Source organism: Dendrobates tinctorius, unplaced genomic scaffold, assembly GCF_039654945.1.
Source record: "Dendrobates tinctorius isolate UK_male_01 unplaced genomic scaffold, ASM3965494v1 ptg000035l, whole genome shotgun sequence".
Classification (NCBI taxonomy): Eukaryota; Metazoa; Chordata; class Amphibia; order Anura; family Dendrobatidae; genus Dendrobates; species Dendrobates tinctorius.
The window spans coordinates 4,625,304-4,645,400 of NW_027361703.1; the positions used below are offsets into that span (position 1 = coordinate 4,625,304).

The window sequence follows — 20,097 nt, forward strand, 5'->3', positions numbered from 1 at the left end:
AGCCCTACTACTATTTTCATAAAATAGTGAAAACTGCATGCAAACAGTTATTTAATAAGATCAATTATAGAAAGTGTGGATATTGATTTGTTGAAATCTCTTTTTTTGTATGGATTTATCAATTACATTTATGGTTACATTTTATTTTTCACTGAGGTTAAAGTGCTTATTTAGCCCAGCCACTTGGGACAATGTGGTGCTGTGTGAGCTGTAGAGCAGCACGTGTCTCCTTGTGTAGAGCAGCACGTGTCTCCTGGTGTAAAACAACACGTGTCTCCTGGTGTAGAGCAGCACATGCTCCTGATGTAGAGCAGCCCCAGTCTCCTGGTGTAGAGCAGCACGTGTCAACTGGTGTAGAGCAGCACACGCCTCCTGGTGTAGAGCAGCACGCATCTCATGGTGAAGAGCAGCATGCATCTACTGTTGTAGAGCAGCACTCGTCTCCTGGTTAGAGCATCATGCGTCTCCTGGTGTAGAGCCGCACGCGTCTCCTGGTGTAGAGCAGCATGCGTCTCCTGGTGTAGAGCAGCACGCGTCTCCTGGTGTAGAGCAGCACGCGTCTCCTGGTGTAGAGCAGCATGCGCCTCCTGGTGTAGAGCAGCACGCGTCTCCTGGTGTAAAGCAGCACGCGTCTCCTGGTGTAAAGCAGCACGCGTCTCCTGGTGTAAAGCAGCACGCGTCTCCTGGTGTAGAGCAGCATGCATCTCCTGGTGTAGAGCAACACACGTCTCCTGGTGTACAGCAGCTTTTGTCTCCTGGAGTAGAGTAGCACGCGTCTCCTATTGTAGAGCAGCATGTGTTTCCTGTTGCAGCATGGAGGAGGACGCTACTGGAAGCCTTCTCCACACAAGCACAATCTTCAGCACACAGACTAGTAATAATGTGCCTTCAGCAGTAACACTCCTAGGTTCTCAGCTAGTAACACTACCATATACAATTACCTATTACGCTCAGTAAAATGACTTTACATTAGCATTTATTAACCAATTCTGCATTCAAAGACTTTCACTGTGTAAATCACGGATGAGATTGAAGCAGCTTTTTCTTCCCAGAAGCTTTCTCCAAGGCTGCGAGTTCTACGTCATTCATTTTTGAAAAAGGTTAAAAATAGAATCTACCAGGGGTGTAAATAATTTATTTCCTCTGTTTCTGAGAGAAGCCTTTTTGTTTCATTGCAAGCATGGCTTAACACTCAATCTTCTTTGATAGATATCGTAGAAGAACACTTCCAGGTTAATTACAGAAGAACAATGTGACCTGGATTTCACAAAATAACATAGGAGTGCTATCATTATTAGGAAAATGATACATTTGTGTATGTGGGACAAACATCTATACAGATATTAAATATTAACCCTTTCGTGACTGGACGATTTGACATTTTAAGGTTTTGTGCTTTCCTCCTCTTCTTCTAAAAGCCATATGTTTTTTACTTGTCCATGAATATAGTTATACTGGGGCTTGCTGTTTGCAGGATAAGTTGTAGCTTTGAATTTCACTATTCATTTTATGATAGTATATACTTAAAAAATGGGGGAAAAATTCCAAGTCGGTGAAATTTTGAAAAATTCCATTGCTACCATTGCTTTTTTATTTTTACGGTGCAAAATTACACATAGAAAATGACCTGCCAACATGACTCTGCAGTACAATCAAACTCCCAGGAATAGAATGGGTACCAAAAAATCAAATAAATGCAAACTTAAATGGTAATCTGTATTCTGCCATGAAGAATAAAAGGATTGTAAATGTGCACTCCTTAATCATATAACCAACACCGCAGAAGAAATGCTAGACTAAGGGGGTCAGATTCCTTGTAGGAATGCTTGGACCTGACACACATAATGTGGTGGTGCACCATCTTCCTGGATAAACTCAGGGAACGTGCCATCTTCAGTGCATAAAGAGGGCAACACATCATCATGTAGCAATTTCAGATATCCAATGACATTGAGGTTTCCATTGATGAAGAATGGCCCCAATATCTTTGCACCCCATATTCCACACCATACCATCAATTATGGGTGTCAGGTCCGAGCATTCCTACATGAACATTTTCCTGTAAAGTGGATTGGTCATCGTGGGCCAGTTGAATGGCCACCAAGGTCTCCCGATCTGATCCCCTTAGACTTTTAACTTTGGGGTCATCTGAAGGCAATTGTTTATGCTGTAAAGATACGAGATGTGCAGCATCTGAAACAATGGATACTGGAAGCCTGTGCTAGCATTTCTTCTGCGGTGTTGCTATCAGTGTGTAAAGAGTGGGAGAAGAGGGTTGCATTGACAATCCAACACAATGGGCAGCACTTCGAACACATTTTATAAGTGGTCATAAACTTGTAAATAACTCATGAAAGAATAAAGTTACGTTAAAACCAACCACACCATTGTTTTTCTTGTGAAATTCTCAATTGGTTTGATGTGTCACATGACCCTCTTCCCATCGAAAAACATAAAGTTGGATACAAAATGTCTGACTTCAATATGGCTGCCATGGTCACCAACAATCTTGAAAAGTCCCCCCCCATATACTAATGTGCCACAAACAGAAAGTTGATATCACCAACCATTCCCATTTTATTTAGGTGTATCCATATAAGTGGAATCCAGGAGAGAAAGTGGTGGCACTCAATGGAAGGTGAAGAATCTGTTTATTGACATATCTGGTTACAGCGCTTCTACGGGACCCGTAGAAGCGCTGCAATAGCACGAAACGGCCGTTGTCAGCCTTCATGCACTCGTGCTACCACTCCCCCGACTGTGACATGTTACCAGATATGTCAATAAACAGATTCTTCACCTTCCGTTGAGTGCGACCACTTTCTCTCCTGGATTCCAAGACTTGAATACTACAAGGTCAAGCACCCGGGAGGCCCAAGCTGTTGGTTTTCTGCCTGCCGCACACCATTAGTCCAGTCACGGTAACAGCGGTGCCGTCCGCTATTTTTTCTTATTTATCAGTCACATTTGTATCCATATAAATGGCCCTCCCTGTAGATCTCTATCAGCCTTACCATGTTCCAGAACCTAAGTAATATCAAATCAATCTCCACGATTTATTGGCAAAAGCTGGATCAACCACACATACAAGAGGTGCTTCAAGTAACAAACACAACAGACATCTATAAAACCATGTTCACTGTACAACACCTTATGTTCCCCCATTTTTGGAAAAAATTGGATCTCTTGAACTAGGAGTCAATTATTCTTTTCTTAAATAAGCGGTTGCAAAACAGCACTTAATCTTTTTAACATTGTTCTTTTTTCTGATTATGGCTTCTACACACAGGAGATGAATTTAGTTCACAGAACCTTCAATATATTACATATTGATAAGTGAACTCTGCCACTTATTAAAATGCAATTGTTAGTGATATAACACTGCTGTGTTTTCTTACTACATGGAAAACTTAAAGAAGCTCTCCCATTAAGTTTTATTCAATAAATGTGTGTATAGCCAATTTGGTACTTAATGACCAGGCCAAATTTTACAATTCTGACTACTGTCACTTTATGAAGTTATAGCTCTGGAACACTTCAACGGATCCCGGTGATTCCAAGAATGTTTTTTGTCAACATATTGCATTTCATGTTAGTGGTAAAATTTCTTTGACATAACTTGTGTTTATTTATGAAAAAAATGGAAATTTGGCAAAAATTTTGAAAATTTTACAATTTTCACACTTTTAATTTTTGAACCCTTAAATCAGAGAGTGGTATTGCACAAAATTGTTAATAAATAACATTTCCCACAGTTCAACTTTACATCAGCACAATTTTGGAAACAATTTTTTTGTTAGGTCGTTATAAGGGTTAAAAGTTGACCAGCGATTTCAAATTTTTCCAACAAAATTTACAAATCCTTTTTTTTAGGGACCACCTCACATTTGAAGGGAGTTTGGGGGTCAATATAACAGAAAATGCCCAAAAGTGACACAATTCCAAAAACTGCACCCCTCAAGGTGCGCAAAACCACATTCAAGAAGTTTATTAACCCATCAGGTGCTTCAAGAGAACTAAAGCAATGTGGAAGGAAAAAATGAACATTTTACTTTTTTTACAAAAAATTTACTTTGGAACCAAAATTTTTTATTTTCACAAGGGTATCAAGAGAAAATGTCCACGAAATTTGTTGTGCAATATCTCCTGAGTATACCGATACCCCACATGTGGGGGAAAGCCACTGTTTGGGCGCATCACAGGGTTCAGAAGGGAGGGAGCACCGTTTGACTTTTTGAACACAAAATTGGCTGGAATCAAAGGTGGGCGCCATGTCGCGTTTGGAGACCCGATGATGTACCTAAACAGTGGAAACCCCCCAATTCCAGCTCCACCCCTAACACAGCCATACCTTTGACCCTAATCCCAACCCCAACCCTAATCCCAACCCTAACCACAACCCTAACCCCAATCCCAACACCACCCTAACCACAACACCCCAACCATAGCCCTAACACAACCCTAGCCCAACCCTAACCCTAGCTCTAACCCCAACTTTAGCCCCAACCCTAACACTAACACTAATGGAAAAATGGAAATAAATATAATTTTTTATTTTATTATTTTTACCTAACTAAGGGAGAGATAAAGGGGATTTGATTTACTACTTTTTTATTTTGATCACTGTGATAGGGTCTATCACAGTGATCAAAATGAACCAATAGGAGAAATCTATTGCTGCCGGGTGCCGGCATTTTCTTCCCGGAAGAAGACAATGAGGGCCGGAGGGACACCGCCGGAGGGACACCGCATGTACTGGGGGTTCAGGGGGACCCCATTTCTCTCTTCTCTGATGTGCTAGATCATATCAGAGGAGAGAGAAATAAATGGGAAACCTGACCTGACACTGGGGACGGTAAAAACCAACCCGAATCATGGTGGGAGTGCTATACCCTTATTTCTCAGCGCCGTTAAAAAACGGCGCTGAAGAATAAGTATCCTTAACTGCCACTGTTAAAAGGCATATTGGCGGTTGTTAAGGAGTTAAAAGACATATCACTACTTTTTCATTGACCTTTCTCCTGTTTGAAATTTTGCAACAGTGCCATCATTACAGTGGATGACGCTGAAACAGCTTGATTTTCCAGTTAGCTCTCAATAAAATGGTGTTGGAGTCAGAGCATACACAATTTGAGATTTAGGCTCAATGATGTCTTTTAGAGATTTATTTAAATCTGGGATCTCAGCATATGTGCCGGTCCTGGCACCATTTTATTGATGACCAGCCAGAAATTTAATCTGCAAATTTCAATCAGGAGGCAGGTCAGTGACTTGTCCGTTAAGCACCGGAGTCAGGCGGAAGGACTGGAGCAGGAGGAGAGGACTCAATGCACAGTCCTGCCTTTTTGCACCTAAATACCATTACCAGGAAACTTAAAATGCAGATTAAGGAAGATCCACAAAGTGGATTTCTTCACCAAAGGTATTGATTTAATCTGTATTACAGGCCCATTACAGCCAAGCCTTTACTTTAACTAGCAAAATTGTGTTGACATATTTTCTCTAAACAAGAAAAGCTATGGTCTGACAGAAAGGCGACACAAACAAATAGTTTTTATAAAGTTCATGATTTTTTTAACTACTAAAATAAGTGAAAAACAAAACCCTTTTAAGACTACTATTATCATAATCATACAGACCTGAATAATCATGTTACTAGTTCATTGTTACTGTGCAAGGTATGCAATAGCACCAAACTCCCCCCAAAAAAGCAATGGTGGAATTTCATATTTATTTTCACTATTTCACCACACATTTCAGTTATGGTGCTTGGAAGCAGAGGTTTTCTGGCACCCGGGGCAAGAAATCAGTTTGGCATCCCCCCAAGCACATATGCGATTTGCACACTTAGTCACATTCCGACGAGCTGATCGTCATAGTTCTGAGAGAAGCAGGAAGAGAAGCTCGTTGTCACGAGACCATAAGATTGAAAATCGCATGAGTGAAGTGGCCATGTGATGACTGCTGGAACCTGCAGAGCTGAATACTGACAGAGAGTTTATTACACGCTGTTAGGATTGGCATGCTATAGTGCTTCAGTGCTTCATTTTAATATTAAAGGGTGTGTCCAGGTTTGAGATTAAATTCTGCAGTGTGACTGCATACTCTGAATTCTCACAACAAATGCACCGCAAACTTTTAGGATTCTCCCTTGCATAAGTATGCTTCTGGCCACATTACAATCTGACTTGTCTGGCCCCATCCCCACACTCACCATACTGGGTCTGCACCCATCCCTCCAAACTGTTCCCTCATACATGCACTCCATCTCACCCCTTGACCATCATATTGTCTTCAAATTTCTCTCGCTCCCCTTATTATGGCTGCATGTGTCCCTTCCTTGCTCCCAAACTAGTGTCCTCAAATCATCCCCCATTACACTAAATCTCTCTTGGCTCAACTACACTAAATCTCCCCCAAAAGTGAACAACTGTGTCCAAGTGAATATAAAAACAGAAATCACATTCTGACGCGTTTCCGGCTATCAGCCCCTAGTCATAAGGACTGATAGCCAGAAACGCATCAGTATGTGATCTCTGTTTTTATATTCACTTGGACACAGTTGTTCACTTTTTTATATGATGTGAAATAAAGAAGTGATTTTTATATATTTTTCTGAATGCTATGTTTTATTTGTTTTGTTTGTTTACTTTATTATTGAAAGTGTGATGTCACATCTATGTCACTGTAGACTGTGATTATATGGATCATCTTGACATTATACTGTATTATCCATATGTCTGCTTTTTTTATTCTGTGGAATCTTTCAATAAAAAGAGTTTAAAAAAAATTGTTGGGCAATTTCTCCTGAGTACACCGATACCTCATATGTGGTCATTAACCACTGTTTGGGCGCACGGCAGGGCTCGGAAGGGAAGGAGCGCCATTTGACTTTTTGAATGGAAAATTAGCTCCAATCATTAGCGGACACCATGTCGCGTATGGAGAGCCCCTGTGTGCCTAAACATTGGAGCTCCCCACAAGTGACCCCATTTTGGAAATTAGACCCCCCAAGGAACTTATCTTGATGTGTGATGAGCACTTTGAACACCCAAATGATTTTTAAGCTCACAATTTTTTATTTTCACAAGGGTAACAGGAGAAATTGGACCCCAAAAGATGAGTACACTGATGCTTCATAGGCTGGGGTAAACCACTGTTTGGGCACACGTCGGGGCTCAGAAGAGAGTAAGCACCGTTTGACTTTTTGAACACAAAATTGGCTGGAATCAATGGTGGCGCCATGTCGCATTTGGAGACCCCCTGATGTGCCTAACCAGTGGAAACCCCTCAATTCTAACTCCAACCTTAACCCCAACACACCCTTAACCCTAACCACAACCCTAATCCCAACACACCCCTAACCTTAACCACAACCCTAACCCCAACACATCCCTAACCCTAATCACAACCCTAACCGTAACCCTAACCACAACCCTAACCCCAACACACCCCTAACCCTAATCCCAACCCTAACCATAACCCTAACCACAAGCCTAAAACCTAATCCTACCCCTAACCCCAACACACCCCTAACCCTAATTTTAACCCTAATCCCAACCCTAAGACAGAGGGGCACCGGGACTCGGGAGGTACCGGGGGGAATCAGAAGGCGGGGGAGCGGAGGGGAGCAAATACTTATGGCAGCGGCAAATCGCCATCTTCAGTCAGTGGCGGGGGCAGATGGCGGTCTCCAGCCATGTCTGATGATATTGCATCATCGACCATGGCTGGATTGTAATACTTCACCAAGTTTCATTGCTGAAATATTACAATTGCTCTGATTGGCTGTTTCCCTTTCAACAGCCAATCAGAGCCACGGGGGGGCAAAGCCACCCCCCCAGGGTGAAGTATAAGTCCTCCTGTACCTGCGGGTCGGACGAACTTTCAGTGGCCCCAGTCACCCGACATGCAGGAACGCGATTCTGCTGTGATGCATATGCTGCATCACAGGTCGGAATGGCACAGGTTTTCATGATGCATACGTTGCATCACAGGTCAGGAAGGGGTTAATACATTGGCTAATACTCCAGTCCAGTTAGTTTCATGTAAGGCAGAGTTTCTCCTGCTTTCTGTTTTCCCACTGTGACACAGTAACCTCTGTTACAGCTAGAGGGCGCTGTGTATGCACTTCAGGATGCGCTTGGAGGCATAATTATGATGGTGAATTAGGGACTGGCATTATTGTAAATGGCCGGTATGTGTCACAGAGGTTCTCTGCACTGTAAGCCCAAAATTATATGGTTATGCTGGAACTTATAGTTCCACAAGTATTTGTTGTGTATTACTTTTAAGAGTGGCTTATAGGGTTAGTTAGAGAGCTGGGCTGAAATTGACTAACCACATGTGCACCACCCATCCATGGGGGGTGGTTACAACCATATAATGTGACTGAGGTCTGGTCACATGGGCAGAGTGTATGGTAGTGTTGAGCATTCCGATACCGCAAGTATCGGGTATCGGCCGATACTTGCTGTATCGGAATTCCGATACCGACTTCCGATATTTTTTCAATATCGGAATTCGGCATCGGAATCGGAAGTTCAGTTGATTGACGGCCTGACGTCATCATGATGCGCAGTGTGTGCGCATCATGATGCGCCGTCATTTCGGGCCTTCCGGGGGTCTCTGCCGGCCTGCTGGGGGGCTGTGCCGGCCTGCCGGGGGGCTGTGCCGGCCTGCCGGGGGGCTGTGTGGACTGCCCGGGGTCTGTACCGGCCTGCCGGGGGGCTGTGCCGGCCTGCCGGTGGTCTGTGCACCCTGTGGGGGTCTGTACCGGCCTGCCGGGGGGCTGTGCCGGCCTGCCGGGGGGCTGTGCTGATGTCCGGGGGTCTGTGCAAGCATCGTCCGATGGGACTACAAGTCCCATCGGGCGATGCCTGCTACCATGACAGTGATTGACACATTAGCCAATGATGGGACAGTAGTAGTCCCATCATCCGGCTAATGTGTTAAATGTTAAAAAAAAAAAAAAAAAAAATACTACATGCATGCTACATACATACTACATGCATGCTACATATATACTACATACATACTACATACATGCTACATACATACTGCATGCTACATACATACATACTACATACATACTACATACATACTACATATATACTACATACATACTACATACATGCTACATACATACTGCATGCTACATACATACTACATACATACATACTACATACATACTACATACATACTACATATATACTACATACATACTACATACATGCTACATACATACTGCATGCTACATACATACTACATACATACTACATGCATGCTACATACATACTACATATATACTACATACATACTACATACATGCTACATACATACTGCATGCTACATACATACTACATACATACATACTACATACATACTACATACATACTACATATATACTACATACATACTACATACATGCTACATACATACTGCATGCTACATACATACTACATACATACATACTACATACATACTACATACATACTACATATATACTACATACATACTACATACATGCTACATATATACTGCATGCTACATACATACTACATACATACTACATACATACTACATACATACTACATATATACTACATACATACTACATACATGCTACATACATACTGCATGCTACATACATACTACATACATACATACTACATACATACTACATACATACTACATATATACTACATACATACTACATACATGCTACATACATACTGCATGCTACATACATACTACATACATACTACATGCATGCTACATACATACCACATACATACTACATGCTACATACATACCACATATATACTACATACATACAATACATTCATACAATACATACATAGACATACAGTACATATAACATAGAGTAACATACTTACCAATACTTGTCACATTGTTCCCCGAAGCCATTGTCTATTCCGGGATAAATATTAACATAACAAACCACAAAAATACTCACCCACGATCCGAAGCAGTCCACGAGTGTGTCCCACGACGATCTTGGGTAGAGAACTGCAGCATCAGATGATGCTGCCGTTCTCTACGGGCTGTAGGAATCCAATGACGGAAGGTAGGTATCCTTCCGCACTGTATTCCTCCGCCACTTAAAAAAAAAAAGTCCCTAGTCTCACTTTATGCCATTGCTGTGTGGGAATTTCCCACACAGCAATGGCATAAAGTGAGACTAGGGACTTTTTTTTTTTTAAGTGGCGGAGGAATACAGTGCGGAAGGATACCTACCTTCCGTCATTGGATTCCTGCAGCCCGTAGAGAACGGCAGCATCATCTGATGCTGCAGTTCTCTACCCAAGATCGTCGTGGGACACACTCGTGGACTGCTTCGGATCGTGGGTGAGTATTTTTGTGGTTTGTTATGTTAATATTTATCCCGGAATAGACAATGGCTTCGGGGAACAATGTGACAAGTATTGGTAAGTATGTTACTCTATGTTATATGTACTGTATGTCTATGTATGTATTGTATGAATGTATTGTATGTATGTAGTATATATGTGGTATGTATGTAGCATGTAGTATGTATGTGGTATGTATGTAGCATGTATGTAGCATGCATGTAGTATGTATGTAGTATGTATGTAGTATGTATGTAGTATATATGTAGTATGTAGTATGAATGTAGTATATATGTAGTATGTATGTAGCATGTAGTATGTAGCATGCATGTAGTATATATGTAGTATGTATGTAGTATGTATGTAGCATGCATGTAGTATATATGTACTATGTAGCATGTAGTATGTATGTAGCATGCATGTAGCATGTAGTATGTATGTAGCATGCATGTAGTATGTAGCATGTAGTATGTATGTAGCATGCATGTAGTATATATGTAGTATGTATGTAGTATGTATGTAGCATGCATGTAGTATGTATGTAGCATGTAGTATGTAGCATGCATGTAGTATATATGTAGTATGTAGCATGTAGTATGTATGTAGCATGCATGTAGTATATATGTGTTATGTATGTAGCATGTAGCATGCATGTAGCATGCATGTAGTATGTATGTAGTATATATGTGGTATGTATGTAGCATGCAGTATGTATGTAGCATGCATGTAGTATATATGTAGTATGTATGTTGCATGTAGTATTTATGTAGTATAAATGTAGCATGTATGTAGTATGTAGTATGAATGTAGCATGTATGTAGTATGCATGTTGTATGTATGTAGCATGTAATTTTTTTTTTTTTTTTTTTACATTTAACACATTAGCCGGATGATGGGACTACTACTGTCCCATCATTGGCTAATGTGTCAATCACTGTCATGGTAGCAGGCATCGCCCGATGGGACTTGTAGTCCCATCGGACGATGCCTGCACAGACCCCCGGAGCCTGCACAGACCACCGGCAGGCCGGCACAGCCCCCCGGCAGGCCGGCACAGCCCCCCGGCAGGCCGGCACAGCCCCCCGGCAGGCCGGCACAGCCCCCCGGAGCCTGCACAGCCCCCCGGCAGGCCGGCACAGCCCCCCGGCAGGCCGGCACAGCCCCCCGGAGCCTGCACAGACCACCGGCAGGCCGGCACAGACCACCGGAGCCTGCACAGACCCCCTGGCAGGCCGGCACAGCCCCCCGAAAGGCCCGTACAGACCCCAGAGAGGCTGTACAAGGGCAGGAAAGGGTTTTTCTTATTCCGATACCGGAAGTCCCATAGACTTGAATGGGACTTCCGGTATCGGAATCGGCGATACCGATACTTTTTTTAAAGATCGGCCGATACCATCCGATACGATACTTTGAAGTATCGGACGGTATCGCTCAACTCTAGTGTATGGACCTGAATGGTTCAGAGTGCTAGGTCCTGGAAGGTCTGTGTTGGAAGGTCCTGGGTGGGGATGAACTCCCTGAGGAGTACGCGGTGAGACCTTGGACCTGGTGGCCTGGGAGTTGGACGAACGTCCTGAATAGCACCCGGACAGGCCACATGTGTGTGCAGAGCCTGGGAAGGCCCTACACTGACAAAGATGCCATCCTGATAAGGACCTTGGACTGATGAGGAATCAGCCTGTGGCGCAGGAGCTACTGAGAGGTCACCCCAGGTATGGGGAAAGAACTATGTGCACTGACAAAGGTCAGTTACTGAACTGTGCTGTCACCCGGTGACTGGAGAGAGTCAGTCATGACTAGTGAATGCTTTGTAAAGCCATACGTGATGAAGTAATGGACTATGTGTAAGCTGGTGATGTGCAACCTGGCTTATGGTGCGGTTTATGATGTTTACATAAACCCTATGGACTGTTTTGTGTGGAAAACCGTGCCTGACTACGTTAATCCGCTGCCAAGCGAGTGACCCCCAACACACACAGTAGGCGCTACGCTACACCATATATTGAACATGTGTTATATTTTGGAGCTAAATGCTGATAATGATAAAATAATTGGGTAAAAACTAACATTTTCTTATGAACAAAAAGGAAAAGCGTACACTAACCTATATGCAACTCAAGCATAGCCGTGAAACACAAGCCGTGAAATGTTCCACACTAACGAAAACTTTTCCACCGAGATCCTTCTAACTACTTTAAATATTTTTATTCTAGTTCTTAGCTCTGCATACAAATTTTGACTACTGTTTTGAGATTACATAATGAATAGTTTCTTTCTCACCTATCACTTACAGGACCTTCAGATCGTCTAATCTCTGTTTATTGTAATATCTTGTGGTCTCCTTGGTATTACATATACAGTGGTTTGCAAACGAAATCATCCCCTTAGCTTTTCACATATTTTGTTACATTACAACCTGTGTTTAAATATTTTTGTAATCCATTTTGTGTGTGATGAATCAACACTAAATAGTCCAAGTTGGTGAAGTGAGATAAATGTAGACATAAATTAAATTTATGGGATCAAATAACTAAAAATTGGCATGTGCATGTGTAGTCACCCCCTTTTCTGTGAATCCCTTAAAAGTTTTCTGGTGCAAGCAATTACCTTCATAACTCACATGCTTATGAAAGGAAGTCCACCTGTGTGCAATCTAAGTGTCACATGGTCTGTCAGTATATACAAAGCTTTTCTGAAAGGCCACAGAGGCTGAAACACCATTAAGCAAGATGCACCACTAACCAAACAATACCATGAAGATCAAGGAGATCTCCAAACAAGTCAGGGACAAAGTTGTTGAGAAGTACAAGTCAGGGTTGGGTTAGACAAAAATATTCCAAACCACGATGATCCCCCGGACTACCATCAAATCCATTATTATAAAATGGAAAGAATACGGTACCACAACAAATCTGCCCAAAGAGGGCCACCCAACAGAACTGTCAGCCCAGGCAAAGAGGACATTAATCAGAAAGGCAGCACAGAGACCAAACGTAACCCTGAAGGAGCTGCAGAGTTCCCAAGCAGAGACTGGAGCACCTGTCCATATGACCACAATAAGCCATACATTCTCTTGAGGTGGACTTTATGGAAGAATGAAGAGAAGAAAACCTTTACTTACATACAAAAATTGTAAGACATGTGGGAGACTCCCCAAATGTATGGATGAAGGTGCTGTGCTCAGATGAAGCCAAAATTGAACTTTTTTGCCACCAAGGTAAATACTATGTTTGGTGCCAAATCAACACAGCTCATCATCCCAAGATCACTATCACCACAGTGAAGCATGGTGGAAGCAGCATCATACTGTGGGGATGTTTTTCGCAGCAGTGACTGGGAAAATGGTCCGAGTCGAGGGGAAGATGGATGATGCAAAATACAGGGATATTCTTAAGCAAAATCTGTTTCAGTCTGTCAGTGATTTGAGACTGGGATGGAGGTTCACCTTCCAACAAGACAATCACCCAAAGCATATGGCTAAAGCAAGGCTCCAGTGGTTTAAAGGGAAAAGTGTAAATGTTTTGGAGTGGCCTAGTCAAAGCCCCAGACCTTAATCCAATTGAAAATCTGTGGTCAGACTTGAAGATTGCTGCTCACCAGAGGAAATCATCTAACTTGAAGGAGCTGGAGCAGTTTTCCCTTAAAGGGGTTGTCCGGGCTTTTCACATAATCTCGGTACATATCTAGGCTGCAGAATTATGACAATAAGTAATTTACTTTCTGTCACTAGTTTGCACGGTTTTCTAGATATTCTGAACAGAACGTCCAAGGGGGGGGTGTTATGGCATTGAAATGAGAACTAGTCAGTAGTCAGACCATCAGTATTTGTGTCATTAGAGACACAGTGCTCACACATACACTGCACCAAATCTGCTGCTGTGTGAAGACATCAGTGACACAGAGCTGTCTCATTCACACAGCAGAGGCTCAGCATAGATCACTGTTTAGTGTGTGGCTGGGGGAGGAGCAGCTCTCTGCTCTCTGCACTGAGGCTGCTGGAGAGGAAGAATCTGTTACTGTGTGATGAGGGCTGCTTCATGTGGACGGGGAGGGCCTGTAGCTATGGAGGGTGGGGTTGTTGCTATAGAGGGCATGTTTGGAGCAGAGTAGGAGGTTACGACTAGTTCTCATTTCAATGCCATAACACCCCCCCTCTGTTCAGAATATCTAGAAAACCTTGCAAACTAGTGACAGAAAGTAAAATACTTATTGTCATAATTCTGTAGCCCAGATATGTACTGAGATTATTTGAAAAGCCCAGACATCCCCTTTAAGGAATGTGCAAAAATCCCACGGGTAACATGTGGAAGCTGATAGAGACTTATCCAAAGTGACTTGCAGATGTATTTGCCACAAAAGTAGGCTCTTCATAGTTCTAAGTTTAGGGGGGTGATTAGTTATGCAAACTGAAATTTTCAATTATTTTGTCCTATTTGTTTGCTTCACAATAAAAAGAACACCAAATGTTCACAGCTGTAGGTATGTTATTTACATGAACTGATGCAAACCCTCCAAAAACCGTGACAATTCAGGTTGTGAGGTAGCAAAACAAAACATGCCAAGGGGGTGAATACTTTTGAATGCCACTGTAGCCATAGTTTACTTTATTCATATGGACCATATTTATAATTGGGAGGCAGAGGCTCTGGATGTGCACTGTCACACCCAGAGAACCTAACACTTGATTTACATGTGATTTAAAATGTTGATTTCTCTGGAACACAGCAACAGCTAGAAAATCCACAGGTGTTGATGGATTTACATTTGAAAGACCTGCATGCCTATATGCAATATGTGGTTTGGGGGAGGGTTGAACTTACTAGTTAGATTCCTTTTAATATTACTTGTATTCTTATTTACTGAACTCCCTTCTCATTTTGGACTTAGCAGTCAAGGGGGCGGTCCTAACCAGTGATTCACAATTTTCCTTGCATAAGTGTGCGTACAAATATCACTGTCAATCACTGATTAGGACCACCTTCTTGAATGGTAAGCCAAGAATGATATTAGTTTATTTTATGCTAGCTGAAGAGCCCGGTGTTGCCTGGGCATAGTAACCAACTGTGGTTAGTTATAACAAATTATAATGATTATATTGCACATAAAAAACGTGCATCTAATCCTGTCCTGTGTGATACTGACTGCTGAGCCGTGTATCTAATCCTAGCCTGTGTGATACTGTCTGCTGAGCCGTGTATCTAATCCTATTCTGCGTGATACTGTGTGCTGAGCTGCGTATCTATTGCTATCCTGTGCGATACTGACTGCTGAGCCGTGTATCTAATCCTATTCTGTGTGATACTGACTGCTGAGCTGTGTATCTAATCCTATCCTGTGTGATACTGACTGCTGAGCCGTGTATCTAATCCTATTCTGTGTGATACTGACTGCTGAGCCGTGTATCTAATCCTATTCTGTGTGATACTGACTGCTGAGCCATGTGTCTAATCCTCTCCTGTGCGATACTGACTGCTGAGCTGTGTATCTAATCCTAAATCCTATTCTGTGTGATACTGACTGCTGAGCCGTGTATCTAATCCTATCCTGTGTGATACTGTCTGCCGAGCTGTGTATCTAATCCTATTCTGTGTGATACTGTCTGCTGATCCGTGTATCTAATCCTATTCTGTGTGATACTGACTGCAGAGCTGTGTATCTAATCCTATCCTGTGTGATACTGTCTGCTGAGCCGTGTATCTAATCCTATCCTGTGTGATACTGACTGCTGAGCCATGTGTCTAATCCTATCTTTGTGATACTGTGTGCTGAGCTGTGTATCTAATCCTATCCTGTGTGATACTGACTGCTGAGCCGTGTATCTAATCCTATCCTGTGTGATACTGACTGCTGAGCTGTGTATCTAATCCTCTCCTGTGTGATACTGCCTGCTCAGCCGTGTATCTAATCCTCTCATGTGTGATACTGACTGCTCAGCCGTGTATCTAATCCTATCCTGTGTGATACTGACTGCTGAGCTGTGTGTCTAATCCTCTCCTGTGTGATGCTGACTGCTGAGCCGTGTATCTAATCCTATCCTGTGTGATACTGGGCTCCCCCTGCAGTCTGTGTCAGAGGGTGGTCTGTGTTGGCACGGTAATAAATTGTGTTATTTCCAGCTTTACAGAAGGACGATAACACCATAGAAATGATAAGAATAATAGGCCTCAGTTACCACAACTGTCTACAAAGAAAACTGTTGCTGATAGCAACCAATCACAGCTCATTTTTCATCTTTTATACAGCTCTGGGACAGCGTGGCGAGTTTTGAGTGGCGACTTTTGTGTTTCGACTTTTATGTGGAGAGGTTGGTGTATGTGTGGTGAAATGTGTGCTGAGGGTGGTATATGTGTTGAAGCACGTGGTAGTGTGTGTGTTCATATCCCCGTGTGTGGTGAGTATCCCATGTCAGGGCCCCACCTTAGCAACTGTATAGTATATACTCTTTGGCGCCATCGCTCTCATTCTTTAAGTCCCCCTTGTTCACATCTGGCAGCTGTCAATTTGCCTCCAAAACTTTTCCTTTCACTTTTTCCCCATTATGTAGATAGGGGCAAAATTGTTTGGTGAATTGGAACGCGCGGAGTTAAAATTTTGCCTCACAACATAGCCTATGACGCTCTCGGGGGTCCAGACGTGTGACTGTGCAAAATTTTGTGGCTGTAGCTACGGCGGTGCAGATGCCAATACATACACTTTTTCCCCATTATGTAGACAGGGGCAAAATTGTTTGGTGAATTGGAACGCGCGGGGTTAAAATTTCGCCTCACAACATAGCCTATGACGCTCTCGGGGTCCAGACGTGTGACTGTGCCAAATTTTGTGGCTGTAGCTGCGACGGTGCGGATGCCAGTCCCGGACATACACACACACACACTGAGCTTTATATATTAGATTATTACTACAGCAGGCTGACACTATCTTTTCTGTAGAACTCACATTTCAGTATGTTCCATGTGGCTGCTGTGAAGTATATGTCTGAATGCTGTTAAGAGTAGTTCAGGCAAACTGACTACCAACTTAGTAATGTACAGAATATATGACACATAAGAACCTACCGCCAGAAAACAGAAACGGACAATGAAAGAAAGATTATTCCTTAAATAGAATCTTAAGGCTAGATTCAGACCTGCAGTACAGTAATATAGCGGTGAAAGAATAAGTCAATATTCCACATAGATTCAAACACTTTGAGATTTGATTCGCCATTCGCAAAAGAGTGGCATTTTGTTGAACCATTTAGGGCAATAAAAAAAAAGCTACGGTAATACTCATTTTACTCCTCACTTCACCTCGCTAATTGTTGCCCACCATCTGGTCCTCTCCTTCCTAGCCTCTTCATTACTTCATTATACAGATGGCAACCAGGCTTTGGGGGGGCTACTGCACGGCGTAAGGTTGCTACATGGTGATGCCACAACATATGTACTGACCTTACAACGAGCAGTGAATGGGACAAAAGTCCAGGCCTACTCTGAAGAGAACAGAAATGCAGGGGCCAATGTCAGAAAAAGGCAGACTGAACAACCAACAGTAAATAGCAAGTCAGTAGCAGAGGTGAGCGAAAATGTATTAGGGTTTTGGTTTTTACATATTACATTTTTTATGCTCTGGAGTCTTGAGAAAAACAATTTTGGGGGCAAATATGGCTAGCTGGCCGATATTAACCCGAAACAATCCTTTCATCACTAGTTAATATACAAATGAAAGTAACTGGGAAAATAAAGCTTCAAAAGATTAAGCATGCTGCTGTTTAAATATAAATAAAGCAAGTCCTAAAAAGAGAATAGGCATCAAAATATGTTAACGTGATTTCTTAAAATGTTATGTAAGATCTTAGCACTGAAACATAGCACAGTAAATATAACAAAAAAGCAAGATGTGAATTTAGAAAGGTTGTCCAGAATTTTTCAAAATTGAGGTTACAGCATCAAATAGTAAAAATCAATTATAATCAATTGCTCACATATGAAAACCCCTTTTGTTTCATATGGACTAGATTGGTTCTGTAGTAAAGACGTCATGTCAACCATTCAAGTAGCTGCAGCAGCCAACTAATTGCCTTTGCTGTTATGGGCCATAAATGGCAGCATTATTGTGGAGGCCAGTCATTGAAAAACTGGAGCAAGTTCAGAGAAGAGCTACCAGGATGGTGAGCAGACTGCAAAGTATGTCCTAAGAGGAACTGTTAAAGGATCTGAGAATGTTTAGCTTGCAAAAAAGAAGGCCAAGAGGAGACTTAGTAGAGGTCTACAAATATCTGCAGGGATGTCACAGTGTAGAAGGATCATCTTTATTCTCATTTGCTCATGGAAACATGAAAAGCAATCAAATGAAAATGATTAGATATTAGAAAAAATGTTTTGACAGGGGGGGTGATCAATGAGAGGAACAGGTTGCCATGAGAGGTGGACAGTAGTGATGAGTGAGTATACTCGTTACTCAAGATTTCCCAAGCATGCTCGGGTGATCTCCGAGTATTTGGATGTCCTCTGAGTTTTAGTTTCTGTCGCCGTAGCTGCATGATTTGCGGCTGCTAGACAGTCTGAATACATGTGGCGATTTCCTATCAAAAAGGCAATCCCCACATGTATTCAAGCTGGCTAGCAGCCACAAATCATGCAGCTACAGCAACAGAAACTAAATCTCGGAGCACATCCAAATACTCGGAGATCACCCGAGCATGCTTGGGAAAACTCGAGTAACGAGTATACGCGCTCATCACTAGTGGTGAGTTCTCCTTCAATGGAAGTCTTCAAACAGAGGCTGGACAGACATCTGTCTGAGATGATTTAGCGAATCCTGCTTTGAGCAGGGGGTTGGACCAGATGGCCCAGGATGTCCCTTCCAACTCTACCATTCTATGATTCTACTTGCATGATGGACATGATGTCATCAATACAGTGCAGGCATGGAACACTGGAGTGGGGGCACAGGAACAACGGGGTTTTGAATAGTGGAGCCTTGCTAATTTATATTACACCATTTCCTTCAATTGGCCCAAATTTGAAAAATTCTGGACAACCCTTTGAAAATAGGCAGTGTAAGTATGATCTATGGAGACAAGATATTCCTTTCTTAAAATGCTTACAATCATCTAAAAGATGTGGAAAACGGAGAGTAATGCAAGTTGTTTAAGCAAAGTAAAAAAGAAAATGAAAAGTTACCTTAAAAGACTGGAACTGATAAAGTGTCTACACTTATCCTTGTTATGTTATCACAATTTTTTTAATCCTGCTATGTGAAAAAGCCTAATATACATACATTTGACAGCAGGAGGTACATTGTTCCCTCCAGTTTTAAGCACTTTTATGTGATGCCATTTGCCACCCTCTGTTCTTTGTCTGTAAATGATTTGAAAACTATTTTAGATTTTAAATGGAAATATTGCTATAATCATTATCGGGATGATTACTGTAGAATATTCAATGAAAAGCAAAAAGATTGGTATTATTGTAGTAAAAAACACACTTACGTTGGCATTCCTTACAACATTTGCCAGGAGCAAATGCAGGTGCAGAATAAGCCGGACACGTTGGTTCCTGACAGATTAATGTTTCACACTGTACAGTCCCATTCTGTGAAGAACAAACAACTAAATTACTACAACATTATTCTAAGTATTCGTACATAATAATAGTATCAACATCAAATCCTGTGCTACATGTTACATTACCAGCCTCATGCTGCTAATAGAAGTCTCCAGCAGAACCATTTCAATAAGCTGA

At 42.1% G+C, this 20,097-nt stretch overlaps 1 protein-coding gene across 2 annotated transcripts in view; it reads right to left on the reverse strand.

Annotated features, from left to right (window-relative positions):
• The window catches only part of NELL2 (neural EGFL like 2), a 549,962-nt gene that overhangs the window by 306,891 nt on the left and 222,974 nt on the right, over window positions 1-20,097 (reverse strand). For both annotated transcript variants that reach the window (XM_073573236.1, XM_073573234.1), the window contains exon 9: window positions 19,845-19,947. In XM_073573236.1, coding sequence (XP_073429337.1) covers window positions 19,845-19,947 — 103 coding nt within the window. The remainder of the gene's footprint in view (window positions 1-19,844; window positions 19,948-20,097) is intronic.